The 23,455-nt window shown below is 37.0% G+C and overlaps 2 protein-coding genes across 4 annotated transcripts in view; one reads left to right on the top strand and one right to left on the bottom strand.

Moving 5' to 3' along the window:
- The window catches only part of Bin1 (histone deacetylase complex subunit SAP18), a 386,327-nt gene that overhangs the window by 196,219 nt on the left and 166,653 nt on the right, over positions 1 to 23,455 (bottom strand). The gene's annotated exons all lie outside the window — the stretch shown is intronic.
- nAChRa7 (nicotinic acetylcholine receptor alpha7 subunit) overlaps positions 1 to 23,455 on the top strand; it is a 160,694-nt gene that overhangs the window by 134,839 nt on the left and 2,400 nt on the right. For 2 of the 3 annotated variants that reach the window (XM_069126860.1, XM_069126858.1), the window contains 7 exons: positions 13,822 to 14,002; positions 16,392 to 16,467; positions 18,017 to 18,211; positions 19,362 to 19,448; positions 20,878 to 20,987; positions 21,497 to 21,638; positions 22,242 to 22,639. In XM_069126860.1, the coding sequence (XP_068982961.1) occupies positions 13,822 to 14,002; positions 16,392 to 16,467; positions 18,017 to 18,211; positions 19,362 to 19,448; positions 20,878 to 20,987; positions 21,497 to 21,638; positions 22,242 to 22,639 (1,189 nt within the window). The remainder of the gene's footprint in view (positions 1 to 13,821; positions 14,003 to 16,391; positions 16,468 to 18,016; positions 18,212 to 19,361; positions 19,449 to 20,877; positions 20,988 to 21,496; positions 21,639 to 22,241; positions 22,640 to 23,455) is intronic. The other variant, XM_069126859.1, reaches the window with a different exon arrangement.

Here is a 23,455-nt window from a genome sequence, read left to right as displayed (position 1 = left end):
GTTTGCGATGAATAGCAGAGTTGTTTATACCAACTTATTGCGAACAATGCTCGTCATTAGATCGCGAAATTGATAAAGGCCCGATCGATACGTAATCAAGAAATTGTTAAACAATCAAGCTGACAAAACTAGACAAACAAGAGAGAAAAGAAAATATCTTACTTCTTCTAAATTGTTGAATTTTCTAATTATCATTTTTATAATCGTAACGTTAAAAAGCAATTTTTAGTAATTAAAGTTGACTGAACCGAAAATATTGCGCTAGTTCAATGTTTAGCCTCGATGGATCAAACGCGCTTTCGAAATAAAAATCACAAATTTCGTAAAGTAAACGGTGACACGACAGTTTACTCCCTCTTTTACGCGACTTTTTCACCTCGAATCTGTCGGAAAAACGCGTGAGGGAGAGAGAAAAAAAAAGTTTATCGAGACAGTCAATCCGCTAAGAACGATCTAGATTCTGAACTATCAGAAGTTCGTGGTGGCTGGTATGTGGGGCAAAAGTGGGACGTTGGGCCAAGTGGGTCAGTCGCATTAAAAACAAAGCCACCGCCACCATTTAAAAGGAATCAGGAAAAGTATCTCCCCCCGCACGGAAATATATTGTCGGAAAACGCTTGCGGCCCCTATTATTTTTAAGTAGGTAATGTATTGGCTTCGGGTCGGCATTGTATTTGTCCAATCAAAAATTTTAGTTTAAGGCGCATTAAAAGCAGCAGATCTAGCCAGCTTCGCTTCCAGGTGTTTACGACCGTTCGCGGAGAGACGCGGTCGCGAGGAAAACGCGTCAGCGAGAGGCGTAAATTCTCGCTACGATTCTGCTAATCGACGCCGCGAAATAGTCGTTCCCCTGTTTCGAATAAGATAATAGGGGTAGTTCAATGAATTTAACACTGTATTAACAGATTAACATAAAATGGTATATTTGACAATATTTAACAATAATATGATGAACACGCCACAAATTGTTTAACAATGAATACAGTAAATATGTTACAGAAAGTCGACCCGACTTTACGATATCTCTCAATGAATTCGTTAGACTATGCGACTTTAATTTTAATCGTCAGATCTCTCGATGTATAACGTTTGACTCTTTAGTAAGGACTGATTGCCCTTCGATCATTTCTTTGTCTCCTCTGGGAGACGACCCCCACTACGCTCGGGTCACGCCACCGTTCGCGCCTATGATCACGTATGCCACCTTCTTTATGTGTATGACATAACGGACCGAAATCGACGTTTCCAGAACTCGCTGCTTGGTGACAACTATGCGCTCGTCGATACATTGTATATCTTCCGTCGGACAGATAAGACGATCCGTCTGCGACACTGTAGGACCACGAGCGACGGTTAGAAATACGGCCTATAGTAAGCCTCGTGGCATAACACCAGGAGAATCGTAACCGCACGTCGAAACTACTTTTCTACGCAGTCGCCAGACTTTCTCATGCCTTTTCGTTGTATTGCTTTCGTATACCGCGTGCTACGCTTCCTTTTGAAACGATTTTGACATCTTGGCAACTAGCAGCTATTCACTACCATTACTAACTTCTATGCTGTCAGTTTTATCACAGTTCATTCGTTCTATATTCGTGGCATTTTCTGAACGATAATTTGATGTATCGAACGAAGTAGTATAATCGAGGATAGGGCGAACGATCAAGTTTTTAACATACAGGCAAACCTTATTATATTCATGGTCAAACCTGTAATCGTACTGTTTATTAACTTTTGATCGATAGTATATTAACACATATCCTTAACCTAATTTTTGAATTAGGGTGTTCTCGGATTTTTAATAATCTTTTATTTCACTACCGTTATTTTTCATACCAGTAACAGAGCATCACTGTTTATCTCTGTAATTAATTAAAGCAGATTTAAATCTGCATGATCGTCAATTATGTCATTGCGTCATTAAAGATATCAGGGAAGGCTACCCCCGCTGTGTACCACGTACAATAGCATAAAGTAATTTTCTCTGGAACTGGAAAATAAACGATATTTTTTGCAACACAATTTGCAATAAATCCTCGTTCCGTTGAAAAGCATCAGCTCACGGTATACTTACGTGAGCATGTAACTTATCGTTTGTGGTTTTATAAATATCATCCACTTCACCGGGATCTAGCAACATCTCTCCTTCATATTACGGTACCAGCGAACATTTTGCATGTTACGATTTAATAAATTAACTAAAAGAAATGCAAGGAAAGTTCAGTACCTCTAGTCAATATGCGTTCGACGCACTACAAACATAATTTCATTGTAAAAGATAGCAGTAAAACAGCTTGCTTACGTAGCAAATCTATAGGTCTACTTCACACATCGATATTTTCATTTAGGCGACGCGGCGACCAATTTATAAGCAAAACGAAAATAAAATTGTCACTGTTCAGTCGAGGTAACGTGACCAAATTTTCCAGCGTATTTTAGTTGGAATCGACGGTTACCGCATATTACTGATCGGAACATACGTGCCGCACTTGCAGACGTACGTTATCGTTCGTGGTTCTAGAATCTGCTGCCATTGGTAATTTCGCTGAATAAATCGTCAGCCAACTGGCATATCGTTCAATATATACGAGGTGTTCAAGAAAAGAGATTTAATTTTTGGTCGCGATACAATATCTTCGGTAGCCGCGTGGAAATGAAAATTTTTACGATATTTCGGTTATATGAATTACATCATACGACATAATGTAGGTTAATATAAACAGACTATTTGCATATTTGCATAGCGTCCCATTTAATTTCCATTCGAATAAACTTATTCGATCGATGACTTTTAATTCACGAGTGCACAGCCTAGCAAATAAACGAGTGTTTACCGTCGCTATATTTCCCGCATATGTATATTTGAAACGGTTTCGAAATTATGCATTCTGTAACGCAATTTTCATAAATACTCTTTCCGTTAATTACCAACTTCGATCTTTATACGAGCATTTTTTTTATTCCGTTTATCTCTGTTGTAATTTCTTCTGTTTTAGCCCAATAACAGTATAGCAATTTTGTTCTTATTTATATTTTCATCGCCATTCGCGATAATCGTGAAAATTTATTAAGACGTCTTTCTAATTTAACTACGCTTAACTGTTTGCTATTTTAGACTCAATTATTCTTCGTCGTTCGCGTTCGCGCATCGGAAGTCGTGCAATCCGTGCACACAGATTTGCGTTCCTTTAGTCACCAGGGATTAAGGGCAAAGCAAATAGTTCCTGCATTTCTGCCACGAACTAACATGTCTCGGCAAATCATATTTGAGAAACATGCTTCGAAATTGCATTCATTTTCAAAAATCCTCTATCGTTATTCGTTCGCAAAATAACTCAATTGGGTTGGAAATTAACTGGAAATTAATTCGCGGATATCTATTTATAACATATTTCTTATTAAAATATATCACATATAGCGAAGCTTGTGAAATAACAGCAACTTGGTTAATCAATTATTCGTTGATCCTGTTAATTGGCACCCCGCATAGCGAGTGCTAGACGACTTTTGCTCTACTTTCATTCTGCCATCCAATGCAAATCCAATGTTTGACAATGCTGTCTTTTGTGTTCAGAGAGCAGTGCGAGATTCATTAATTAGGCCACGGGCAACTTTGGTAAACACGAGTAGAGAAAGAGAAATTAATGAGTCACGGGATTTATTGACTTCAGGGGTTTCATTCCGTCGGATAATCTTCGCACAATGATAAATTTTCATTTGTATAGATTAGTAAAAGGTTCTTACTGTTTTCTGTCTTATCGAACATTGATTTATCAACGTAATCGTGATTTTTATAACAGTAGAATCCCACTATTTATCTAAAATTGGAGTGTTAAGCGCGGAAATAGAATCGTGATATAAAATAGGGAGGTAATAACATACATACAGCGAAGAGTTTCTTTTAATCTTCGGACGAATGGATTAAAAGCTTTAATTCATTGAAGAAAATTAAAAACTTTGTGACTAGGTAATTATGAAGTTATTACAAGGGATATAATTTGATTTATTTCTTGCATCCTTTAAAAAACAGTCATACTATTCTTATATTGTAATAAATACTCTGAACGCTTATTGGTTTAGATGCAATTCAGGGCGAAGCTTTCGTGATAAATTTTTTTAATGTCCAAGTTAATTGAGTCAGATTAATTCCGCGTGGTATTTTGCAATCAGTTTCTTATACTTGAACTTTTGGGCCATTTTTTGGAGCGTAAAATATCGAAATTAAATAAATTTCTTAGCAAATTCAATGGTGTTATGCGATGAAGTAGAATATAAAATTCCATTGAGGATTATTCCGGCGATATTCCTGCGATGTATATGTAGAGTACATAGGGTGCAAAAACGCAATCACAAGCATTTTCCGGATGAGAATGTTCTCTGATGAGACTATTACCGGTCGTTTTCCGGTCGGAACAAATGATCCTAAACACATTAAACCTGTTTCAGCTGTTCCGGTAGGACAATTCAATCACTGTTAATCGAATTTTTGCACAACCCCTATAATCATTATTCCACACTCAGCAATCAATTAAGCAATTATAAATCAAATTCTATTCGATAAAAAAGTTATCTGTAGATGAACTGTCGATTTGTATTCATTGTAGATTTAGTTTTTAAATACAAATGTTCTCAGAAAGTTACGATTAAAAATGATTTGATGACACATTTTAATTTAAAAAATAACACTACGCGAAGCGTAAAAACAGAAAAAGAACAAAGTAACTTTTTTTGAAATGTTGAACCTCTTAATTTGTTATCAGTGTAGGATGTTACGCGTCGAAGAAAATTCGCTGTTTTTAGTCTTATATATGCAAAAATCACAGTTTTATCTTAAAGTTTTTTCAAAGTTACGAAATATAACATAAAACTGAGAGCACAGAATATTTTTCGAAAGCTGATATACATCCATCGAACTAGTTGTCGATATCCAATATACGCATCCTCTCGAAAGTCGAACTTGATAGATCGAACACGATCTATATTAGGTCTAAAACTGATGCAAACTTTGCGATCTAGGTAGTAACCGTGAATAAGTGAACATCTATGGGTAGAATTTCATTTGGGACGACCGACTTCCGACGTCGGTCGGACCGGTGTCACCGATTGGATATTAGGCCACCGTCACAAACAGTGTTCGGTCCAGGACGACACTCGTGTGCAGGCGCATATAAAGGAGATATCCGATTAATATGGCATAAATATCGTTTGAAGGAACGCGAGAATGTCGCGATGGTACGAAAAGGTCGAGAGTTAGCAGCATACGCCCGCTTAATGTATGACAAAATGAGTTTACATTCGCGACGAGGATAGAGACCGTGGGGTTGAATCGTTTGGTGGTATAGGAAGACAGAGTGAGAGATCAGACGGGAAACGAGAAGAGGAAGGAAAGTACTACTGCTGAAGGTTCGACTGCATAGGAAACTTGGAACGAAGCCAAAGGCAATATGCATTAGCCATCGCGTATTTTGAAATTCAAGCCAAAGCAGATTAAATCCTATCCCTGAACCCCTCTTCGGTCCATGTTGGGCCTCGTCCTCCGATTTTTCCTTTAACCGTACTGTCCTACTGTCCTGTTTGCGGATACGTAATGAACATCAACCCTCTGGTACCTCGATGTCTGAACTTTTATAGCGTTTCGATTGCCGCGCTAATCGATATGCGGTCACCAAAATTTCTGCTACAGATGGCCCGAAATTTCGTTCTGCTTTGGCTACTAATCGTCAACTGCCACGGTGGGTCCTCGCGTTTCGTGGTAAACCAAGACTTTCATCTTCCTATCTAAAGTTCCAGTCCTTTATTTACTCCATACTTACTACTGTCGAATGTGCTTTTTTCGTTTCCTTTCTTTCTATTTTTTCTATAGCGGAGCGTTTTTTTACAATGCAACATTACGTGTCCGTCAATAGAATATACAAATTGTTATAAGTGAAAGATTCTTTTATTGAAGATTACATTGCACACCACATAATTACATTACATGCAAATATTATATATATATATATATATATATATATATATATATATATATATATATATATATATATATATATATATGCCAATTTTACTGCACGCATCGAAATATAAGCGAGCATCGCACATTGTAGTTCGCCACAATTATGGCAATGTCTTAAGCGGAAACCTTAGACTTGTCATAAATTCCTCTGTTCCATTGGGTATCCTCGAACTAGAGATTCCCTCAGGCTCCCATAAATTTCCTGTCATCAAACGTCTGACAAGGCGTGCCGAACTGTAAATAGCACTTAGCCACACGGGGTTACGGCAATGTTTAGGAGCACTTCAATTACCGTTTTCAGTGGAATGCAGCCAACCAGATCCAAAGGAAAGAGGCCAGGTTTCGACCGCAGCGGGCACGGCATATTGAGGCCTAAATCAGTTTGGCTAGGCATGGCCGCATGACTTTCCAGTAATTAGATATTGAGAGATCGTTTCCAGAACGTTGGACAATATATCGGTAGTTGGTGGCGGAAAGTGCGATTCGGCAGCGTATAATTCCGAATGCTAGCAACCTCTATCCATCGGTTTGCCACCCTCATCCCTTTCCATTCGACGAAGATTAAGTTGTTTTCAAGCTCCTGAGCGTGAACAGTACTAGAGATATCACAGATACAATCGAGCAGGTGGAATTCATTGCGCGCATTGTGAATGTGTATAGCACATTCACAATGTATTATATATACATATATATATATACACACATATATATGTATATGTATATATGTAATATATATATATATATATAATATATATATATTATATATATATATATATTGCTGTATATTGTTGTGTATTACTAATAAATTATCATATACAGCTTGTGCTGACAATTGCAGGACCGCTGCCACGTCCTTCTTCCTTTAGGCATTACTATTATGTTTACCTCCTCGAAACGTCGTGTATTTAATCAAAGTGATTCCCACGTGACTCGATACATTTTCACAGTGGCAGGCTCTTCCCAGGATGTTCATTCAAGAAGTCGTCCATCGATGTGCATAAGACACGCGTTAACGTTTTCATTGGTCTTCTACTTCCTTGGAAAATCGTCGTTCCGAACCTTGACCTTTCATGTAAAACAGACGATCGATCTGTCTACTTAAATTAAATAACCCATCTACCGAGCTCCATAGTATTTGCTTCGAATGAACGTGAACGCTTAATCGATCCCCACCCCTCTTTAATTTATGCATTCACGATTGCACCTAAGTTGCTTTCGGATTACATACATCCGTAAACCTGAAAATTTTTGATGGAATTTAATTCAAGTATGATCGATTTAAAAAGAAAAGATGTGTTTAGGAAGAGGGCTAAATAATTTTAAAAAAGTCGCATTCGTTTACTTAAGTGTTTAATGTGACGAAGTCAACCGAAGTCACGGGTGTGGACCTCTCGGTGTTTTCTCGGCGACTGACTAAAACCAACCGATCATCGACGGTTCGATGTCGGGGAATGTTTAGATTATTGGCGCTCGGACCGCCGCAAACACCGATGCCTGACACGGGTCCTCGAGAGAGGCTTCCGCGTCTTATTGCCTACGTGATATTAGCTAGGGGTATTTAAACAGATATTGGAAACGTTTTGTTTTTAACAGTTAGATGATAGTCGTCGACCGATATGTCGGAAAATGTGGTTACACTTTTAGAATTCAACGATGTACAGTATTTCACCACAAAAGCCGTACACCACTAAGTGACGATGTATGTACCAAATATTTTAAATTGCCATTCAATTTGGTATTTTGGTACTTGGTACGTCGAACAAATCTCAAGAATATCGGTTTCGAAAGGACGTGTTCACTTTATCATCTACTATCAGCTTTCATGATAACACTTTCGCTCTAAGCTTCACTCTTTTCAGCTTATTTTAGCCGAGGAAGTTGCAACAGCTTGTTCATGAACTTCGTACGCTTCAAACTGTGATACATCTCTTTTGGAACGATTCTAGGATCTGGTAACTCGTGTAAATGCAACGAAACACGCTGTAAATTTATCGAGACGACTTTTATTTTGTACTTTCAGTTTCTTCAAAATGTAGCTCTTCGTGAACGACACAATTCTATTATCTTCGCTATAGAAAGGTACACATCGACGGAATCCTCGTAATGAAATATCAGGAAAATCGAAAGGCTTTCGTCACCAAAGCACGCAGTAGGTAGAAACACGAGAGGAAGTAGTTTGGCTAAAGGTACAAAGTGATTTTTCATTCGGTACGACTGGGAAATCTCGGCTGATACGGCGAATCCGAGAACATTTTCGAGAATTATCTGGTAGTAGTGGCTTTGCCAAATGTCGTGCAATAATGGAGTTATATCTGCAGATTCAGTTGCACTAGAGAATTTCAGATCGACAATGGTGTCTTGGTGCATACAGCTATTTAATTCACAATGATGTTCTACAACGACAGAGATCTTTGGGAGAAATGGGAAATCCAGCGTAGCGATTTTCAAACGTCACAAATATTCCATCGTTTCGAAACTCGGTCGACTGTTTAACGTATTGCATTTGACATTTTGTTTCTCAAACGTGTCCTTGAGGAATTTTCCACTTTAGCATGTGACAAAGGATTCCTTTTTTATATCGTTCGTCTGCTATGTTTTATTACAATCGTTTACGTGTCTACTTTTATCCTGAGTGAATTTCGAAAAATAGATTTTCCGATTCCTAAAAATGTTGAAAATGATGCTCCATTAAAATTTTAAGAACTCCAAATTTCAACTTTTTCCTTTTTTTCATTTTATCTACGTACCGTGTTTACAACTCTCTTTTGTGTTATCGATTTCGATTAAGATAATATAGTAATTTAAAAAATCCTGTTTTTGAATTACCTCGCCAGCATTTATTCATTGCACGATATCGTTTTAACTGGTATTTAATTTGAGGAAAGAAGCACAAGTGGCTCTGTTTCATCCTTATTTTGTACGAGAGAAGTTCATTCACACAAAATGAATGGAACGAAATGCGATTCACTGGTGGGTTCCGCGTAACTGCACTCGTTTCCACTTAATCTTGTTCCGTTTACGAGCACAGCTGTCTTTTTGGCGATCGCAAAACTCGCGAATAATACCGCGACACAAAGAACCCAATTGCAACTCCCCGTCCAGCGTCGGTCCTTTTTCTATCCGTACCTATAACCTGGACCACGATCTCTCTTGCCTTCCGATTTTCCAGCTTCCTGTGTGTACCTCGAATACACGAGACTGTTCGAGTGCCGTTGAAAAGGGTTTGAAGGCCAATGAACCGAAACTATTTACCTGGTCGGACTTGGCTTGTACAAATACAGGCGGCCCTGGGATGCAGCCATGCATTTTGCATGTATATGCATTGAACGATACCTGTCGATTATCGAAACGATGCTGGCACAAACAGTCGTGACGAACTTTATGAAATGAATCTTCCCCTCTCTTTTTTTCCTCTACCTTTTCTTTCAAGAGCCAGAGCACCAGAATGTATCGAGTCGAACTTTATCGGAGCGTAGTCGTGGTTGCATGAAATCGCGGTAAATTGTTAATGTTCTCTAATGTATGCCAATATCATTTGCGGCATTTTATCGAGGACGTTCGGTTAAAAATGAAAACGAAGACGAAGGTTCTATCGATCGACGCCACTGACCTAATAATCGAAACATTAACTATCGGAAGAGAACGGTTTCTACCATTTCTTGCGCCATACCTTTAATCGGGCCATACAAGCAGGAATTGCGATTCTTTCGAACCAACTACCCGGAAAATCGACAGATTGAATAACTGAAAAATTAATACGAAGCATGCCACCCGAGTTACGTTGTTCAGCTCCTACCGATTAAGCTTGTCGGTACAGATTCTAAAATTTTCTTAATTTTTCTTTCCTTTCAGATTCATTTCTCTGTCCGTTTAATGGATTCTGCTTAACGTATATAGATACTGACAAGATCAAAAGGATTAACAATTAGCCGTATCTAATGTTACATCGAACCCATCCTGTCCTAAATAAATACAAATTGATCCCGAAAGCCAATCTATCCCGCACTAGTGAATTCATCACTCGACCAGGCTGGCAGTTCGAGAGGTCGAGCTATTAAAATTCAAAATCGTCCCTACCGAGCGGATTGGTACTTACACCTGGTTTGAGCCGCTCTGTTTGCAGGAACGAATGTTACATCTAACAGGAACTAGGTTTAAACGCAAATCGATACTAATTCATGGCGCGGTCGACGCGCGTAAATATCATTGCGTCAGGCTGCATACACATTTTGGGGCATCCTCAGTTTGGGGCTCAGAGGGCTCTCGATGGGAATTTAATTTTCGTTGTCAAAGGGGATGGCCGCTTATGCGAATTTAGCATGCGGCGGAAAGAAACGTGCAAGCACACAGGGAGTGCAGTGTGATGTGAAACGGCAGAATGATGGGGATTGAGAGGATGGTAGTCATGTTAGTGGGTGTGGCAAGGCAGTAGGGTGAGTACGAGGTGGTACAGAGGGTGGATTCAAAAAGAATGAAATAACGGATTGGGTTGCGGCCAACTGGCCGGCTTCCAACCAATCCTTAGTCGTCTGGATGCGGGAGTATATTATGTATACCATTCACCCGCCTTATATCCGTGCCCCGTGGAATCGTCCCGATGCATCCCATTGAAAATCATATTTCCCTGTTTGCTGTGCATCCTTAGGCTTCGAGTCGAGTGTAGAAACAATAATTGAGAACGAACGGTTCACCGCGTTGCTTCTTCAGCGAAGAGCTTCCCGATGTTCATTAACGATACTCGAGCGACTCTCGCAGGGTCATCTGGTGCGGAGGCGCGAATTTTCCGTGCGAATTCCTCGCAATTACGAGGATAAATAGTGGCAGGCATGCTGGCGTATTTTTTTAGGTGTTACGTGACTGTTGGGGATCTGCCCATTTTCGGGATCACGGGAGAATGGGTTAGGCGATGAGAACGGGGCGATTAAGTTTTGAGTTGTTATTCATCGACGGAGTTTACTGTCGCGTGAAAAATGAAAAGTCCTGACGGACTTGGCCATGTGTACTACGTTAGAATTAGGAAATCGAAATTCATTCGTTTAAACAGATGCTTTCTATTTGTGATGAGTCTTTTCGATGCCAACTACAACAGACATCGGTAAAGTAAAAGAAGTAAAAAGAAAGCCAATGTGGCCAGTGGCGGAGTAACTGCATCAAGAAAAAATAATTTACGAGAAGCATCTTTACTTCTAAAGATTGGAATTCCTTTTACTCTATGGATCTGATCTCATTTAAGCGCAAACACGTTTTCAGAAATATTTCAATCATCTTTATGGACGTTTCGATCAATCAAATGTCGATATACTTTCGGCATTGTGGAAACAACTATGTTGAAAACCATTTGAAGGAAATGAAAGGTCTGGGCGTAAAATGCAGAAAGATAGCGAATGAGCAATCTATCTTTTCTCTGACTTTCCAATAATTCCCGATTTGCTACCATTGTGGTTAAATGAAGCAAGTTGGAAGAGCGAAGGAGATCAAATCTACAAGTTAGATGATTCTCAGTTTAATGCTTACCGTTCTCCCTAATCATTGTTTTAGTTTGAAGTTTTAAATTATAAAGTGGCGAGGAGAATTTGCCAAAATTCGACTCATACGATACCCTGACAAAAACTTTAGTTGCATCTGCGTACTATGTACACTGACGTATGGACTTGTTTTTTTTAAAAAGATCAATAAAAAATAGTATTTCTATTCCTCTCCCTTTATCTAATAAATTGTAGCTTCATGCGAAGAAACTAAATCTCCACGTGTTCTATAATTTCTCCAATAATAATTACAACAGGGTATTAATTATTTTTTTTAAGTTAGTTTTTGAGCAAACGTGGATGTTATTATAAGTATTTTGAACGATACGAAGAAGGAAATAGAAAAAATCGAGGAGATTAAGATAAGAAAAGGCTTTAGTGGAAGCTTCAAAAAGCCGTTTGTCGATAGATCAACGTCATAGCTTGCTTCATGGTCCTATCTATCCAGCGTGTCGCTTGAAGCTGAAACATCGAGCACAAATGTAACTGTTTCCAGAAAATGACAGAGTATCGATTTAAAATAGTAACGAATTCATATAGAATTTTAGACGAGATTGGCACAATATTACTACAATTGGGATACAACGGAACACAGAGAATTTTCTGTAATTAACTCATTCCGTAGTGACTGCGAATCTAACGATAATAATTTACTGCTTAATAACTTGACACTGTATCAAAATATGTAGATCAAAAAAAGTTAAAAATAGTATATAATATAGATAGTCTAGCAGAATTTATTGCGTTCAGAAATTTGAAATTTCACGTTATTTGTCGAAGTTTGAAGTATCTTTTTTGCTCGTAGAGTAGAACGATAATATATTTCTCCGTGATTCTTTATGATTTCAAAATTATTATTTATATGTGAATTCTTTCGTATTCAAGCGTTCAAGATTAATTAATTTAATTGACGAATAACATTTTCCCGATATCACGCGACGTCCTACCTCTACTAAGTTTTTAATTGCATGCAACATTCCGTACTTTTTTCCAGGAAAGGGTATCGGTCTTCACTCGATGACCGTGCTTTCTAAATGGGTAATAAATTTATTGCGTTCAATAACTACGTGCAAAAACCACGAATAAATCACACGCCTGTCTGCTAATTACATTGTATATATACCGTTTCAAGGCAGACACTCTCGTACTGTTATATTTTTGACCGTAGATGGAAGAACAAGTAGGCTGGGAGATTCATTAATTTATAATACGTGATGGACAGCGATTGAGTAAGTCAATTCGCTTTAAATATTTCAATGTGCAACCCGTTTCATTAAGATTCTTCAGATACGTTGCTATTCTGATAATTAAATTACTCTCGATTCTTGTTCAACAAAGAAATATACGCGCAATAAAAGTTCGATAGTAATATATGAAAATAACTTTTGATAAATAGAATTGCATGAAGGACTCTGAAATTATTATTTCCTACATTTACCTGCATTTTATAAAAATTTCATTTGACTTCGTGCGAATAATACCTGTTAAATACAAGAGATCTTAAATTAAATTTATTATTTGACATAGCTGCCTGAACTTTATTAAAATTTTGATGTTTGATTTTATGCAAGTGCTCGGAAAAATGCTTGCCCTTCAAATGTCGTAATTAAATATCATTTTTGAACATCATAACAAGCATTAGACATTGCGATTTTAAAGTCAGTAACAAAGTAACGAATTCAGGGCTCTTTAGCTTGCAACAAATAGAATGAATCGATCGCACAATGAAACAGAATTGGTAACTAGATCCGGCGTAATTCAATATTTTAATTTTAGGAAACACCTGCCCCGAGAGCAAAGGATCGCTAGAGACAAAAGATATAAAATGGTCCTTCTTCCTATGTTTTGCATTTCACTAGTGAAAAGATGTTGAAGTATATAAATAAATAGGTGTCTACGAATCTACGTGCAAATTTTTATATCGTGCGAATCATTAATCACGACTTTTATCCAATAACTTCCATAATTTTACAGGACTTTTAACTGCGATAAATTCAACAGGCTACCACGCTAAGTCGAAAACTTCGATTGTCTCTGTATACTACATTAAAATCTATAACTTCATTCGTGTTTAAAATATTCATCTTTTACTTTTCACCATGATCTTTTTACGCGATTTGACTAATATTATCAGCAAAATTTCCATATTACAGGTTTTGAGTAATCGGTGCTAACAAATTCTTTTGCGTAACACTTTTCTGCTTCAAGATTTTAATGGTAGGGCTAAACGTTGTTCGAAACATTAATCGGAACCCGTTTAACGATAACGATTGTTGGTTACAGCGCGGACGAAGGCTTCGACGGCACTTATCCGACGAACGTCGTCGTGAAGAACAATGGGACCTGCTTATACGTACCGCCCGGCATATTCAAAAGCACTTGCAAGATAGACATTACGTGGTTCCCCTTTGATGATCAGCGCTGCGAGATGAAATTCGGCTCCTGGACGTACGACGGTTTTCAGGTAGGGGATACCGCACCATAGGAAATGGGTCGGCACGTATCCGTTTCTTTTTAATTTTCCGCTTGCGTTTTTATAGTCAAGGTACTTAGCTAACACATGCCAAACTTCTTAAGAGGGAAAAGAAATTTCTCTAAGTACACAACGATATTTTACGATTCGACTCGACACGTGGTACATAAAACGTTAGGAAATTCTTTTTTTTTGTTGTTGTTGTCTAGTGTTTTCTATGCATGTGTTTTTAAGAAAAAATATCAGGGAATATTACTTTAGGAGAAGGTAGTATCAGAGAAGGTAGTTGCAACTGAATATTGCCTTATTACTTGAAAATGTTGGAAAATAATAGCTTGGAAATATACAACAGGTTCTGTTCCCATAACGAGGATCAAAAAATAAGAAAGATAAAAAAAAATTAAATTTCTCAATTGTGTGTACTTTTGCTGGCAAATATTAAATGTTCTAGTAAGATTTTGCATCCGTCGACGAGGTTCAACTGTTGATTGAGAACGATTTTATGTACCTAAATTTATCGCTTCAGAAGTCTGACAATCAGAATGCCCCAATTTTGATATCCTTGATTATTATTTTTAGAATACTTTAGAGCAAAAAGCTTACCGTAAAAACTTGTCCGTAGTATCGTTTCCATCCTCGTCCTGTAAAGTTATTCTTGTTGCAAACAGAATTTGTGGCAGGACTATGTACAATATGAGATGAATAGGATTTAAAGAATCGAAATGCACTTTTTGGACGAGACTCCATTTAATCCTATAAGCCGTTAATGTCGTTAAAGTGTCCGTGCAGTGTCGTCTTTTTAGCAATCTGATGTAAATGCAGCGATGCTTCCGGAAAACATTATTCCAAGGGGATTCCTGAAAATTCGTGAATTGTGAAAGGTGCATTTCGGGTAACAATAAATGCGACAGCGTAACGTGCGGAGAATTCTCAGTAATGCAGTTTCTCACTAGCTGTTTCAATTGGTTAATACAATGTCTGGATAGACTGCTCCAAAATTTCTTCAACGTGGTGCTTTTGTTTAAATCGTTAGAAAAGGGAAACGTAAAATTGCGCGATAAAATGGACAATTTTGACGTGTTTCTTAAAATATGTTACTGCGTATCTTGAAATATAAATATAATATATAAATATTTGTTTTTTTCACAGTTTTTGTCTAACTTCGAAAATTCTCCAAACATATACTAATACTACCTTTTGTATAAACACAATGAGTTTATAGATTTTCGTGAATCCAGCCGGATTATAAACACGCGGAATAATAATTTTTTTCTAAAATGTTGAGGTTGACTGGTAGAAGAACGAGTGGATGAATTCATAATAGAACAATATATTGAAATAAGTATAAATATAAGTACAGGTATAGTGTATGCTGATCCAGATCCTCACTCTTTCAGTGTTACAATACAATAGAAGAACGTATGATAGGCAGCACGTTAATATATTTATAGCAAAGGATATTACCAAAAAATTAACCTTGGTGTGTAGTTCTAGCTGAAGGCTACAAGAAACAGCAATAGAAATCTACTTATAGCTCTTTTGTTTCTATAATTGTAATCCTTGTAATCCAAAACAAAATTTATATTCAAAGGCACAATAATATGGACTTCTCCTTATTTTGAATTTTTTTTAACTAAATTCTATTCTCTTTGTAACAGCGGTCTCCAGGTCACGGATATACGAAAGAAAAAGGTGTAGAATTTTTCTTGAAGCAATTACTTCAACATAAAATGAGTAGGGTATATGGAAATTTGTAAATTTTTTCGAAACTCGGCAATTGTTGAAATACGGAACGCAATAAGGGATAAAATGTTTGCAATTCTTGTAGTTGTATAATACGTTGAAAACGTGCGACCTATCTTTATTTGTCGTCTGTAATCATTCTGAATAATTAAAATTGAGACTGTGAATTACACGGTACGATGGAATTCGAAAATGCTCGAAGGTTCATTAAGGAGGACAATAAGCAGAACGAAGTAGCAAAGGTAAGAGGGGTAGGAAGGAAAGTGAAATATATGTATAACGCTTTCCTAGATTATATTCGATTTCATCGATCTCGTTTTATGCAACTTTCCCTTTTGCTATGCCTGACATCGAATATACAAGTATATCCATTAGATGCATAACAATGAAATTACCTTCGAACATAAAAGATAAGTTGCAGGTTGCATGACGTTAAAGAGGGCTAGTCACAGGAAAAATTTGCGAGATGGTTAAATATTCAATGTTAATAATTAATGCCAGTTAACAGAGCAGAAAATCGAGAAAATCGATTTTGTTTTCATCGTATGCTCTTAAATTGTATTTTGCACGATGAAAACTATTGCGCACTGCAGTCATAATAACTTTTTTCTAATCGATGGCAATAAATTTTCAACAGTTGGACCTGCAACTGCAAGACGAGAGCGGAGGTGACATCAGCAGTTTCATCACTAACGGCGAGTGGGATCTGTTAGGTGAGTTTTTACAACCCTTATCGGAGTTCGTTTCCTCGCACGGGCGAGCAGTTTGCTCATCGTGAAAGCAGTTCTTGGACGATTAGCAATTCTAAAATCCTCGGCAAGTTCTAGGACACAAAGGAGCCCGTGATCAATCGTTTTCATAGGTCTAGACCAGCTGCATCTTACTACCGGGGAGCTTTATCTAATCCAGATTTTCATCAGTGTTACATGTGGCTGTAACGTCTTCGAGAGTTCCAGGGTGAAAATTAATTCCAAAGTCCGTGTTCTCGCTGAAATCTAATTATTTCGATCATAACTAACTTGAATGAATCTCGATCAAAGATGGTGCACACTTCCTCCAAGTTACTCTTAAAATACTTCTCGGATTCTTTATAAAATTTTCGATGCATTTAACACATTAATAATCGCATTTGATGGTCAGCTATTCTTTTACAGTATTATTGATTTATTTATATATTTATTTATTTACGTGATAAACTCTTTGATATAACAGATTAATACAAGGGATAGGAAAAAAATGAAGAAAAAAAGTTAAAAGGAGCAGAAGGTGCATATGTACAAAAAAAAAAAAAAAAGAAAAAGAATGAGAATAAACACGTAAGAAGCAACGAGACAGAGGCAGAGTATAAAGGTACAAAGAAAAATTACAACACAATATCATTATTAAAAACGCCCAACTATCAAAATTAAAAAAAATATGTATTTTATATGAACGGAAAAGTTAAAAATAGAATGTAAGATGTTTGTGATTCTCCTAACAATTTCAGCAATGCTTATATCTAGAGAGAACGCACGTGTTTACAAGATGCAAATTATAAAATAAAAGTATCACGTTTTGTGGTCACGTAGGTTTTATTTCTGGGACGTATACGCGCAAAGTGCCGGTACATACGCGACATGCATAGAGAGCTTATGAAGCAGGCAAAAATGTATCTTAAGTGATCTCAGCCGGAGCAAAATGTGGCTATAACGGAAGAAACACTTGAAAATGAAGTCGCGGTCTTTCTTCCGCTATGTTGTTCGAGATAGTTCAAGTGCATAGTGTACGTCGCGTAAAATAGTTGAGTCATCGCTATCGAGCCTAGTAGCCTTTTATTTCCATGAGCTTTTTCCTTCCTAAGTGAATCCGTCGTCTCTGAACACTTGCCACTTTTACGCTCGTTGCATTATCATCGTTGCATTGCCTTGGTTGTCTGGCGAGTTGTACAGTTTCTAGAAAATAAAAACTTCAGCGAGAATTGAAGAAAACTTAATATTTTAAAGTTACGTTTTTTCCCTTTTTTATAAATGAGTAACACAGAGTGATACAATTAAAGAATATTTTGTATATTCTACGAAACATTCATTCACAGAATAGTTATTGAGTACATTTAAAAGTGACAGTCATATCGCGTTGAACATCGAGTTGTATTGTATTGTACTCAACACTGTATGATCACAGATTATTTTTTTTATTTTTTATAAATAAGCGTGCATAAGCGTAAACTTGTTTCGATTGTAACAGAGATAATATACGATTGTATTCTTTCTTTTCTTGTTACAGGAGTACCTGGTAAAAGAAACGAAATTTATTATAATTGCTGCCCAGAACCGTATATAGATATAACGTTCGTGGTTATCATCAGAAGGCGGACTCTTTACTATTTCTTCAACCTCATCGTGCCGTGTGTCCTGATTGCCAGCATGGCCGTTCTGGGATTCACCTTGCCACCCGATTCCGGCGAGAAACTTTCTCTAGGCAAGTTAGATTACCGCTTCTGCATGTCAGAAGATTAAACGGTATCTATCGTTGTCTGTGCTATCGTTAAGATTACAGTAGGAAGCTGGTAAATGGTTCAAGAATTTTTATTTCTTTTCTGATCATTCTACATTGAACGTCGATTGGCATGGCCCGACGATAAAGCATTATAATTATGTCGCCAAACATAGTTAGTAAAACTCTGACCAGTTATTCAGCATTAGTGCGCGACCACGCCAACGCGTTCACGAAGTCATTGCATTATTTCGTTATGAGTTCTACTCGAGATTCCGGTGATTACTCTCTCCCGGCAAGTTCAAATCGCTAGCTAGCATAATTGCAATTCCTTGCAGGCTTCGAAACACACTATAACAGCTCACGTGATTAGATTCAGTCGAGTTCTCGTAACGTATTGAATTGTATGGGAAATTACCGTCGCGTCGATGTCGATCGCAGACATTCATACGCCATTTATTGATCACCTTCTGTAGTTTTGCGTTTCATATACGCGGAACAATCCTTTTAAAAATGATAAACATATCTACGTTTCAACGTTCCCCGTGAAAGTAACTAACGTCTTAGAAAGTTGAAAATTCAGTTTGTAGATACCAATTAACAAGCAAAATTCTAGTTTCCAGTTACTTGACCCTAACGTAAATTAGTTATACGATAGGGATTACATATAGTTGAAACATTAAGCTCGCTCCTTAACTTCATACTATAATTGGTAAAGTTTAAAATAAAATTCGTCTTGAGCATACTCTATCGCTCAGGAACGGTAACTCGATACTGCCTTTCGTCTTTTTATTATCTATCTACAGAAATTCAAATATTTATCCAAGAAATTAAAGACTTAAAAGATGGATACGACAAAAAGAGCCAAACAACTTCATTATTCAATTTATTAAGTGTCTAATACTTCAATGATGATAGAATGCAACAGATAATAACTGACCAAGCCGCGGGAGTTTGAAATACATAGTCCGTATAGTTTAAGATAAGAAAGATCAGGACTACCTGCTTCGTAATACTTTTTGAGTCTTCGAGCATCAACAGCTGCCTACCTTTCAGCCTGTTGTGGATTAATCTGGTTTGGTTATCGAGTTGCTTTACAGTGATAATTAATTGCTCGAACGAACCTCTTTTGCAGGGGTAACCATTCTCTTATCCCTCACTGTGTTCTTGAATATGGTGGCCGAGACAATGCCAGCGACTTCGGACGCCGTGCCTCTGCTGGGTAAGTCCGTCAATTTCCGACTCCTTTTTTTACTACTTCGTTGTTACCTACTCGGTACCTTTAAATTCGTTCCCGTGGTGGAGATAATATCAGGTTTTTCCTTCTTTTCTCTTTTCTTTTTTTTTTTTTTTTTTCTTTTTTGAACGATTCGTCCAGGGGGCAATGGAGCGTTTCATAAATATAAAGACACGAGTTGGCTGATCTTTTATTTATAGTTCACCTAAGACTTCAAATATTGGAACGTGCCTAGAGTGAGACGGATAACGTTTCTAAAAACACAATTCGGAAGATTCTATGGCACCTCGGTGTTTTTGGAAATGATCCAGGAAATTTTATCGCTATTTAACGTTCATGTGTACGTTCTGCGTATTGAAAGATGGATTAGTGCATACTCGGTTTCGTAGTTTCATTGGAAATTTGGGTCGAAGCCCATGCTGGAATTATATAATACAACGAAATCATCTTACTTTTTTTTGGAAAAAGTATTTTCTCTTACACAATATCACATTCTTTTTCATCATTAAATAATTTATAGCGCAGCATCAATAACCGAATATGTTTCAATGGATCGGATCATTGCGCGATAAATGTATGAAACTGTATTTAAGTTTAAACTAAAAAGTTTCGAAGATTGAGAGACCAAACGTTTTGTTTTCATAAATGAATGTAAAGATATTTAACATGGATCTCATCGAATAACATTGTTGTTCGAAAATCCATTTGTACTCTTAAATATAATATTTAAATCCGAAATACAAGCTTGATAGAATATCGGGAACTAACAGGTATATTTTGATAATGAGATCAAAATTTATTTTCAGAAACCATTTTTGCATATTTCATCTCTGCTTGCAGTTTGATATATTCCCTCGGAAAAAATCCAATATTGTGATCGGGAAAAAGCGAATCGTATTTTCTGTCGAGATATATTCTTATGACATACTCCAAAACGCAGAGAATATTCTTTAGTGTTTTGTAAATCTGTTCGCATAAGATCTATCGTACTCGAGGTTTATACAAAAATCTTGGATCATGTTACACGTACATCTGTTCGTAATGCCTTTATCGTAATACGAGTGAGGCTTGTTGTGCACAGTCCTTTATCCTCGACTGACGATTCCCTATTGCAGTCAGAACTATTCTACTGACAGTGGTAATATCTTGACAGTAGTAACAGATCGTACAGGTTAGACGCGAAGCTGGGACAACAAACGTCCATTGACACCTTGATCGAGGATAGCTGAAGGGAGGATTTTGAAATTGTGGTTGATATTTCGATGGAGACTGATGGAATTATAATTAATTCACAATTTCGATATGTTGTTTATAGTGATGTGCGGTTTCCGAGTTGGTCAGTAGAACGATCGGTTTTAATTTGGCGGTTTGTCACGTTGGTTGTACTTTCTTGAAACTTTTAATATTTTCACAGGAACATACTTCAACTGTATCATGTTTATGGTGGCCAGCAGTGTAGTCAGCACCATTCTTATTTTAAATTATCATCACCGGAACTCTGACACTCATGAAATGTCTGAATGGGTAAGCAAGTTTTTCATCAGATTAATTAGGGTTATAAAGAAACTCTTATTCAACTTTTGAAGATTATAACATAATATTGAGAATATTTCGGGAAACTTAAGTGTTGTTGTGTATGTACAAAGAGTATATACTTCTGATTTCACCGCATATATAACTTCAATTAACCTGAGTTTATGTGCTTCCAAATACGCTTTAGGTTTACTTCAGTTATTAACTGGATTTACTTCTTCGAGTAACACTAAGTTTCCACCTCACACGAGTTTTATTATCTATTATACCCTGTGGGTTATAAGAAACGCATGAACGGTATTTTCTATTAATTTTTTAATTTGTTAAATATTATTTCACGTATCAAAGCCAATATCTAATTTTAGAATTGAAGCAATATGAAAGTTTAAAAATTCGATAATAATGTTGAAAGCATACAAGAATAATAGCCAATTATTTTGTATTCTGTATTTCATCGATCATAATTTTATCATTATATTATTTATATCTCAAACTTTCAGGTGAGAGTGGTATTCCTTTATTGGCTGCCATGTGTACTTCGTATGTCACGACCTAGTGATAAAGAAGAGAGGGAGGCACAAAAGTCTCAGAAACCGTCTCCAGTCACCGGTAATTTAGTGACACGAAAAAGCATCGACACAAGTACTGACAACATTTACTATTATCTATATAAATGTTTTTCCATGTCATATAAACACCGATTTCAGTCACACACTACTAAATTGTGCACAAAGTACTTCCAACCCGACTTATTTTAGGTTATGTATATAAACATATTTGAAGATATACAAGTACTATCAAGAAAGTAAAACGTTGCCAGAATCCATTTCTTCTTTCTTTTACATTTTTTTCTCTCCTTTAGTAGCTATGTTGTACATATACTACTTTACTACTTTTTTGGAGTAGTTCTAAGTTGCTTCTTTTCTTTGATTTTCTGTTCTTATAAAATCGAAAGAATTCTCAAAGACGACTATTATTCCTCTTCAAAAACTGATTCCCAACGATGTACATACGCTATACTATTGCCATTCCAAGGATTTCCTTGTTAAATTATTTATTTGTTTTTCATGTACGTATGAAATCGAAAAAATTCTCAGACTTTATTTAAAATAAAATAGTATTTATCGATCGACTCTTGTCTCCCCTTTGTATCCTACCCCCATTTTATGTCTCATTATGGACCGAATGCGATAAAAACTCTAATCAACTATTGCTTTCACTTACTATAACTATTTCCCAAAACAGGTGCTGGCAAGAGTCACGGTGACCTGGAGCTTCGTCAGAGGAGCAGCAAATCCCTCCTAGCGAATGTCCTGGATCTCGAGGACAACGCTCTGGCGTCCCATAATAATCTCCTGAATAATGTGTACAGTACCCCTGGCCCTCACCATCACACGATGGGCCATGGGCACAGTCACATTCACACGACGCCCCATCATCATCATAGCCATGCTGCAACACCGCATCATCAACACTCAACGCCACTGGCACACTCCTCTTATCCGGGGGCGATTCAGATCGGTCACACGCCGCATCATCATCCACATCCGCCAGATACGCCAGGTCCCCAGGTCGAAACAATACTTCAAAACGCATGTTTTTGTGCCCGAAACGAGCTCATTATGATCCTCAAAGAAATTAAGGTATGTTTCTCACAAAGTCGTCGTTGTGAGTTAACGGAAACTGTTTCCATCATTCGTATTTTTTCACGTTGAATTACCTTAACCGTATGTTTTTCTTTAAAAAAATACTGAATCTATTTGTTCCATTTATATTGCATATTTTTGTTTCTTAATTTTGATAAAAAATTTTTAGGCTGAGTACAGTATTTATTCCAAGAACAATTTCTTTTCTCAAGTTATTTACGCTTAAAAGTAACAACGCATAGTACAGCGGAATTTAAAACGAATTAGGAAGTCTCTCTTATAGAGCGTATACACTCTTAGTTACTTCAACGTTTACAAACTTGAGCTCCTGCTTTATTTTCAATAGAAAGAAGTGTCGGCCATTAATAATAATGAGGATGACAATTAGCGAGTTCTTGTGAAATATACGCGATGGTGCTTCGACTAATTACCAAGTGTACACTTATCTTAATTTACCCGTAAGTGGAGAAACTTTCGTGTAAACTCGCATGTAGTATAATACCGGAACATGTACCAACGAGGTTCGCTGACGAACGTGAAACCATTCTCTGTTCTATGACTGTTTGTGCAGAATTATTAAAGCCTGTCTGTTTCTCGAGTTTCAGAACCGACACGGCAAAGTCAAATACTCGAAATCTATCGGTGTTCATAATTATAAACCGAATATTTGATAGAAACTTCAAGATCGGTCCTGGTTCCATGATAGAGACAATTTTAGACAATTGCATGGTCATTGTGTATTCTGACCAGTTTCGAGAATTCTATTGTACATTTCCTTCCTGGAGTTAGAAAGAGATTAAATGACATTTCTCA

Source organism: Bombus flavifrons, chromosome 14, assembly GCF_040668555.2.
Source record: "Bombus flavifrons isolate JBK064 chromosome 14, iyBomFlav1_principal, whole genome shotgun sequence".
Lineage (NCBI taxonomy): Eukaryota > Metazoa > Arthropoda > Insecta > Hymenoptera > Apidae > Bombus > Bombus flavifrons.
The sequence above is the reverse complement of the archived record's forward strand: the minus strand, read 5'-3'. Positions and strand labels throughout refer to the sequence as shown.